The sequence below is a fragment of the Piliocolobus tephrosceles genome, chromosome 2 (genome assembly GCF_002776525.5).
Source record: "Piliocolobus tephrosceles isolate RC106 chromosome 2, ASM277652v3, whole genome shotgun sequence".
Classification (NCBI taxonomy): Eukaryota; Metazoa; Chordata; class Mammalia; order Primates; family Cercopithecidae; genus Piliocolobus; species Piliocolobus tephrosceles.
Window position 1 is genome coordinate 97,769,812 of NC_045435.1, and position 8,873 is coordinate 97,778,684.

An 8,873-nucleotide genomic window follows, 5' to 3' on the forward strand; every position below is an offset into this window, starting at 1 on the left:
CCCACATATTTATCAGTTTATTTCAAGCAACGCAGCACACAGCCAAACAGGAGTTGTAACAACATAGATGCACTGCACAGAGTATGCTAGGCTGCAAAAGATGAACTGAAAGTGGGTGTAGACTATGTTAGCATAGGAAAGCTGTCACCTCCATTCCTTAACCATCTTTTATAGCATGTTTATCACATGGCTTATCTGGGAGTAGGTGCAAAGTCACAGCTCTCCCTGTGTAGCTGCAACTCACGAATCAAGCCTTCAATGAATGATTCTGGTAGTAAAACACAATCTCACTACTTAACACTGCATGTTTATCTTGACTTTTACATTCCAGAGAGTAGTGCCTCATGAGATAAATCCAACATCATATCACCAGAAGTCCCTGAGTCTGGGCTTAGACTTCAACAGTTAGCCATTGACCCACAACTTTATCTCCCCAGAGATTTTTTTTTTCCATCTCTAAAATCCAAATATTAGCTTTTGACCCTTGAAACAAATGAATAGCAATTGCATAGGAGGAAAACATAGCTGTTTTAGCCTGAGCATTGACGCATTTCATTTCCAGTAATAGAACAAGGGGTTTGGAATCACTTCTGATTTCTCTTGAAGCATCTTCACAGGGTGACTTTATTTCTTGGTTAAAAATTCATACTGAGGTATAGGAGACACTATACGTTCTGAAGTGATGTAGAATGCTTTTTTGATCATCCAACACTTTAGATAGTCCAACACTTTAGGTAATTTATGCTCTTAATCTTCTCTATTTGTCTTGATGTTGGAGTTAACTATAAAACCAATATTTACCCTCCCTCGTATTTCTTTTTGGCCTTCATTCCACTTCCCTGGAGTGCATCCTTGAAAGTGTCTTTTCTCCAACTCCTTTCTGACTTACAAATTCATGCTCAAATAGGAAAGGCACTTGACTTTCTAGTGTCTTCTGGCTCTTTGATAAAAGCTTTGGGGCTCCCAGCACATGGCTTGAAAGTCACAATGGAAATGTAGTGTCTTCCAGTGTTGTCCCTACCCTCCTTCCTCTCATTGTCCTTGCTGTCCCCGAGTGATATATAATTCACTCCTGTGGTTTTAATTCATATCAGTATTAATGCCATCTGTATTCTAGCTTCCAAACTCATACTTCTACCTGCCCATTGCCCTTGGATCCCCCACTGGCACCTCAACTCAACATGCTCAGGTCAGATCTCACCATCTCCTTTTAATATTCCTCATCCTCTGCTCTCTGGCTGGTTAAATGGTTTCATCAACCAGAAACTGTATTCTCAGTCTTAACTTTCCCAAAGCCCACTACATTTGAATTCTCTGACAGTTCTTGCTTCCACCTCACATTAGCTCTTAAACATACATGCTTTTATCTTTATCTGCTGTCACCACCACAAGCCAACGTCATCTTTGCCTGGGTTACGTAACAGATCCCTAGGGCGTCTAAAGATGTATTCTTAGGGGTATATGAGTTCTGTAAAGATAATAGTGTAGCCACTTTGATTAAATGATAATATAATATAAAATAATATGTACACAGATTGTATGTGTACCAACGTATAGTCAAGAATGCTGTAAAATTTCAATTTCTGAGTTTGTAGTTAGGAATAGTTTTCCACTAAGTGAAGAACTAAGTAGTGCTTCACAGCAGTTGTGTTAAAGAAAATCATGGAATAATTGAGTAATTTCACCACATATGGTAGACTTGGCATGCAAACTTGAGTTAGAACCTGTGCCAGACCAATCACCATATACACACTTTTTGGGCAGTATGGCCATCTATATACAAACCACATGTAAATTCACCCTCCGTTGTAATATAAATTAATAATTTTTTCTGTTTTCAGTTTTAGTAATTATTGGATTATAGTCTCATCTATTAGTTTTATCTTCAAGTGAACAAGAATTTTTAAATTGGCATTGAAGAATTATTTGAATACAGAATTTTGGTTAAGTTCTGATTATTGTGAATTGGCAAATGGAGCATTGAAGATATTAATTCCATTTTTTCCAACATACTTATGTGAGCAGGTATTCTCTGCACTAATATTGTTGAAGAATACAGAAAGAGATAAAATATAGACCAAGATTCATCTTTTTATTATTAAATCCAACATGCACTGTTTTATTTCAGCAAAGCATATCAATCACATCAAAGTTATTTTGTTACTAAGACTTTTTAATATTTTTTGTTTTAAAAAATATTTTAATATTAAATGTTTTAATATTTTTTGTTTTAAAGCTATAAGCCTAAGCACTTAAAACCAGTTACTAATTACATTTGAATGAAAATATATAAGGCAACCCTGGGGATTTATAAGAATTTCTTGCCCTTTGAAAAATGTCTGTATATTTTTCAAGGAAGTGCTTTAATTGTAAGGAAAAACAAATTCTGTTATATTTATGTTGTTTTTTATTGTATATAATTTTATTCTTGCATTCAAAATGATTTATAATTTCTTTTTTTTTCTCAGAACAAATGTCAAGGTCTTGTGTTCGACATAGTCACAAGCCAGATCTTTGACATCATCATCATAAGTCTCATTATCCTAAACATGATTAGCATGATGGCTGAATCATACGACCAATCCAAAGCCGTGAAATCCACCCTTGACCATCTCAACTGGGTCTTTGTGGTCATCTTTACATTAGAATGTCTCATCAAAATCTTCGCTTTGAGGCAATACTACTTCACCAATGGCTGGAATTTATTTGACTCTGTGGTCGTGCTTATTTCTATTGTTAGTAAGTAAAATCAGCAGTCAGAGGGGCTTTAAGAACCAGAAGTAAGTTTGTAAATCTTACCATTTTTTGAAGTTTGTTCAAACTATCCACAAATCAGAAAACTGGGCCTAGTGTAGTTTCTGAAAGAATAGACAGGGTTACTAATGCCATTCTCTACTGGGAAGTTGCTAGGAGATAGAGAGTAATTTCCATTCCCTTAACTCGCTACACAACTGAGATAGAATTAAATAATTATGCAGCTAATGTATTCAATGGAAATAGACAAAATTAAAATGACTCAGAAGTTTTTGGGGTAGTAACCTAATTTATTCAGATAATTGAGTCAAAGTTCTACCTTTCCTGTGCAACTATAAGCCCTGTGAGCATTTTATAGTTTTAAGGATTTACTGCTCACGTTTTTCCTTTGTTTAAAATCCACATGGAAGCCAGATCACAATTACTGTGCCCCTGTGGCACTGCTGTGCCCCCTTTCAACCCCTATTCAAGGCCCCATGGCCCACTCTAGATTGGGCTTCCAAGAGTGTATCATTCAGACAATCAAAGCTTTTTTTTCTATTCTATATCCTATGTTAACTTAAACCATAGTGTGAACTATGCTTGTCTCAGATTCTTTGATCCCATTTACCAACCAGCCTCATTCTCTAATCAGTATATGTTTCCTAATCACAGGCAGGGTTAACTAAAAGGTTTATAAAAGAATACAAAAGAAAGAAGGTTATTGCCATACACCTTCTTATAAAACATACACATACACACATCATCTTTAAAATTAAATTATTCATGGCTAAACCATAAGTGCTTACTCTGGGTGTTTGAAGTTTGGTTTTAATTAAATTGTTAACTTTTTATAATTATGTAAAACTGTCCAGGAGGCCTTCTCATAGTTCAAAACGCAGTGGAGACAAAGAAAACTGATTTTCCAAGTGGAAGCTTTTGTGCCATCTCAGAAAGAATGCATCAAACAGATATATTGGATCACGGTATTTTGGTTCCTAATGCTACTGCAGCAATGCAGATGTTTCAGAGAACAACAACAAATATGCTACAGTTCGTAGTGTTTTCTGGTTTTTAAGCCATGATGTTAACGTAGATAAAGCTTAGCAATAGATTCTTCCATAAGTTTACAGTTAAGTAGACCTTTAATTTTTATTAGTCAGTTCCAATCACAAGTCCTGGTGAAACTGACAGCAGAAAAAAAAAAAAAAAAAAAAAAAAAAAAAAAACGGTGGTCGGATGTCTGGGGCAGGCCCTCTAAGAACTCAGAGAGCCCTTCCTCTGATGAGTAAAGAGCAGCTCATTCATTCCAAAGTTCCTTCCATGCAATGCCATGCATCATGCAGTTTGTGAAAATGTTTCTGACTTTTGTCCTTTGAACAACTGCTAAGCAATTGCAGTTATACATGCTGTCTGGCATTTGCTCCAGTGGATGAGAAAATCCACATATTAAGCCAGATAATACTCAGCAGTAGGATTAATCCATATATTAATCTTACTCACTAATGTGGACAGAGTTTTATATGCCTTTGCCAATGTTTCTGCAGTCCAACGCTTAGCCTCAATATTTTCCAAGCTCTTTCCTAAGTTTTTGGAGAAATGCAAAATGAATGTGAGTTGAAATGAATCTCTCTCTAGGAGTTAACAATGTAGTTGAGGTATTACGGCCTACTCATCTTAAAGTGCCAAAAAAAGATAGGGAAATTAATTGAACAGCAAATCACATGGTGCAAAGCAGAAATGAGCCCAGAGAAAGAACAGATTACTATGAGCTTGATCAGCCCAAAAAATATTCATAGAGGAGGTAAATCTTAAATGATGGGCCTCCTCCAGTTGTTGCTGAATTGGCACTTAATAAATTTTACATCTTTCTGGGTTGATTTCCCAGTTAAGGTATAAATTTAACTTCTTTGGCACAATTGAGGAGTCAGTGAGGTATATAATCAACTAGCTCTCTTTAGTCATTAGGTGACAGCAGAGCATTCTGCTACCTATAACCCCTAATAGACCCCTAGTGACCTTAGAGGACACTCAAGGTCATTAACTCAAAGACTGCCCATGACCCCTAACGACCCTAGAAGACTGCCAAAGCAAGAACAAGGCCATGTCTACACAAGGCAAGTATGTTCCAACCATTCTATAATGTTTAGGCCAAAATGTGAATTGTCTTAAATCCTTGCATCGCTTGCCTGCAGAGCAGACAATGGAAGAACAGGGCAACATTTTAGGTCACATATTCAGCCATTTGATCAAACCTTTGAAATGACATTTATAGGGTTTGCAGCAACAGAGAAAGTATCTCCAAATTGTGTTCCCTTGAGCTTTCTGAGTTTGGATCTCAGAAGTCCTTGGAATGAGGATGACAAATATGAACAATCCATGGGCAGCTTCAGCCTAAAGTTGGGCATTCCAATGCTACCATTTCCCTCAAGCCCTACATACATTGTGGCTCTTTCAGCAGATAAACTGTCCTCACCTGTAGTAGGGCTGTATTTAAATTCTTCTACACAAATAAGGACCTGTCGCTTTTAAGGAACTTTGGGATTGGGGATTTTACAGTTTCCACTGGCAGCTCAGGCTCAAGGCAACCCTCTGTAGCAGAAATCTCTCCTTGCACTCTAGTCTAAAAGACTCAAGCTGTAGTTTATCTGTTTTACATTCTATATTCTATATATTCAAAACATATGGAAATCTGTTGTATTTATTACTTCCTGAGTGGCTTTAAAAACCCAACATAGATAATACACTTCAAGTACATAACTCACAAAATAGGCTTTCATAAACTGCATTCCTTTCCTTAGTTGTCTTTAATATTTTAGACATCCGATCCCATCTAAAATTGTATGGCCCTTGGAAGCTATTTTCTGAATTAAGACACAGATAAGTATTTTCCCTGATAGTGGTAAAAGAAATTCTTAGTTTTGTACATGAGCTACAAAGTGTTGATAAAAAGTTGGCCCCCGTAGGATTCTGAGGCAGGAGACAGGCTGGAGCTGAAACCAGTGTGCCTTCTGGAAACTCATTGACTTTTCTCCTTCTTCTGAGGTACAATGATTTCTACCTTGGAAAGTCAGGAGTACATTCCTTTCCCTCCGACGCTCTTCAGAATTGTCCGCTTGGCTCGGATTGGCCGAATCCTGAGGCTTGTCCGGGCTGCACGAGGAATCAGGACTCTCCTCTTTGCTCTGATGATGTCGCTCCCTTCTCTGTTCAACATTGGTCTTCTACTCTTTCTGATTATGTTTATCTATGCCATTTTGGGTATGAACTGGTTTTCCAAAGTGAATCCAGAGTCTGGAATTGATGATATATTCAACTTCAAGACTTTTGCCGGAAGCATGCTCTGTCTCTTCCAGATAAGCACATCAGCAGGTTGGGATTCCCTGCTCAGCCCCATGCTGCGATCAAAAGAACCATGTAACCCCTCAGAAAACTGCCACCTCCCTGGCATAGCCACATCCTACTTTGTCAGTTACGTTATCATCTCCTTTCTCATTGTTGTCAACATGTACATTGCTGTGATTTTAGAGAACTTCAATACAGCCACTGAAGAAAGTGAGGACCCTTTGGGTGAAGATGACTTTGACATATTTTATGAGGTGTGGGAAAAGTTTGACCCAGAAGCAACACAATTTATCGAATATTCTGCCCTTTCTGACTTTGCTGATGCCTTGCCTGAGCCTTTGCGTGTGGCAAAGCCAAATAAATATCAATTTCTAGTAATGGACTTGCCCATGGTGAGTGGAGATCGCCTCCACTGCATGGATGTTCTTTTCGCCTTCACCGCTAGGGTACTTGGTGGGTCTGATGGCCTGGATAGCATGAAAGCAATGATGGAAGAGAAGTTCATGGAAACCAATCCTCTCAAGAAGTTGTATGAACCCATAGTCACCACCACCAAGAGAAAGGAAGAGGAAAGATGTGCTGCGGTTATTCAAAAGGCCTTTCGAAAGTACATGATGAAGGTGACCAAGGGTGACCAAGGTGACCAAAGTGACTTGGAAAACAGGCCTCATTCACCACTCCAGACTCTTTGCAATGGAGACTTATCTAGCTTTGGGGTGGTCAAGGGCAAGGTCCACTATGACTGAGTCCTCACCTCCACGCTTACCTCACAGCTTCACAGCCTTGCCTCCAGCCTCCGAGCTCCAGGGGTCAGCAACTTAGTGTATGAACAGGTAGTGGATGCACCAAATTAGCCATTCCATTTTCTTTTCTGGCTAAAAGAAGTGATATTTCAGTTTCATTTTAAATGATACAGAGATATAAGATAAAGCTGCCTGACAACCACTGGTACTATTTTAATAAGGAAGAAGACACCAGGAAGGACTGTAAAAGGACATACCAATGTTAGGATTGGAATAGTTCAGGCCGGGCGCAGTGTCTCATACCTGTAATCCCAACACTTTGAGACGCTGAGGCGAGCAGATCATGAGGTCAAGAGATTGAGACCATCCTGGCCAACATGATGAAACCCCATCTCTTCCAAAAAATACAAAAATTAGCTGGACATGGTGGCGTGCACCTGTACTCCCAGCTACTTGGGAGGCTGAGGCAGGAGAATCGCTTAGACCTGGGAGATGGAGGTTGCAGTGAGCCAAGATCGTACTACTGCACTCCAGCCTGGTGACAGAGTGAGACTCTGTCTCAAAAGAAAAAAAAAAAGGAAAAAAAAAGAAACATGGTTGAAACATGGTTCAAATTATATCTAAACAAAAAAGAATAAGACACAAAAAACACATTAAAATTTTAAGTTGTATTTTCTATGTTTCTAGGTACATCATTTTTGTTTGATATTTTCCTGATGCAAGTATGTGGTTTATCACCTGTAGCTCTTTTGCATGCTGAATGAAAATTCAAAACTTGCCAATAAATGAATAGCTTATTGCAGATATTTTTTACCAACATTAATTATTTTGGGTTTGTTTAAGACCTAGAGGCACAATCTTGACTTGTCAATTACTACCCTTTCACAAGCTACCATCATACATATATATTTTTTTTTCAATAAAACTTTGTGTTTCTTTCAGATAGTACACTAATATTCCCCTTTTTTTCAGTGGTTGTGTGAGTAGTGGTTTAAATGTGGTGCTTTGCTTGCAATTAAAGACTAGAGCCAGTGGTGTATCCGACAAGTGTTTTAACAACTGGCTTTTCAGGAAAAAAGAAAGCCATGCTTTGTAGCATTCACTAATCTCTGTGGTGTGAGTACTCCCATTATGACTGATTTCAAGCTATCAACATAATGTTACTGGACATGTTGTTGAGAAGAGATGCTCATAATAAGTTCTTGAGAGCTGGCTCAAGCTGACTGCAGCACATCACTTGCTGAAACTGATAAGAGCCCTCCTCTTGACGGGTTAAACTATTTGCAGTGGGCACTGGGGGAGAGAGAGTACCCTCTTAGCAACACCTGGGGCACAGGGTGAGAGATCCATAGACATACTGCTTAACCAGTGATCTTAGCCATTTGATGAGCCCTACATACAGTTTTGGCTGAATGTCTGTTTCAAAGAAACACCCAGACCTATCAAAACGGCTTGGGAGCAGGAGGAGCCCGGGAGTTCCCTAAAACTGGAGATGCCAAGAGGTCAAACAGGCATTAGGCTTTCAGTCCCCCAAAAGGCTGGGCGAGGGACAAAGAACCTACATTGTGATGATCATTGAGGAGTGGAGGAAAACCTCATAGAAATAGCCCTGGGACCCTGTATCTTAGACAGGTGAGAAGAACTGATGTGTCTGTCAGCAGCCTGCAGTCTAAGGTCGGGGCCTCTGACCTGCCCCACATTGCCCAGCAAAGGGAAGGGCAGCACTGGATCCTGTGGTGGGCTGAGAGGTGATTATTTTCAGTGTGTGAGATCTTACCATGACTCGATGTATTCATTTCAAGGACCTGAGTTTTGTAGGCAGCCTTGTGCTCTGAAGCATCGGTAAAAATAGTGATAATATCATTATCTAATATTTATTTAGTGGTTGCTGTGCATCAGGCACTGGCTAAGCATTTGCCATGAATGATCTCATTTGTACCTCATGCCAACTCAATGAGAAAGACATACCCCATGTAAAAAGGAGAAAACAGGCTCAGAGAGGTTGAGTAACCTGCATACAATCATGCACCTGGTAGAGTCTGGGCCTGTGTG

General features: G+C 39.1%; 1 protein-coding gene across 3 annotated transcripts in view; it reads left to right on the forward strand.

Annotated features, from left to right (window-relative positions):
• SCN11A (sodium voltage-gated channel alpha subunit 11) overlaps positions 1-7,762 on the forward strand; it is a 226,141-nt gene extending 218,379 nt beyond the window's left edge. For 2 of the 3 annotated variants that reach the window (XM_023231709.2, XM_023231708.2), the window contains 2 exons: positions 2,469-2,739; positions 5,779-7,762. In XM_023231709.2, the coding sequence (XP_023087477.1) occupies positions 2,469-2,739; positions 5,779-6,824 (1,317 nt within the window). In that variant the 3' untranslated portion in view covers positions 6,825-7,762. The remainder of the gene's footprint in view (positions 1-2,468; positions 2,740-5,778) is intronic. The other variant, XM_023231707.1, reaches the window with a different exon arrangement.
• The last annotated feature ends 1,111 nt before the right edge of the window (positions 7,763-8,873 follow it).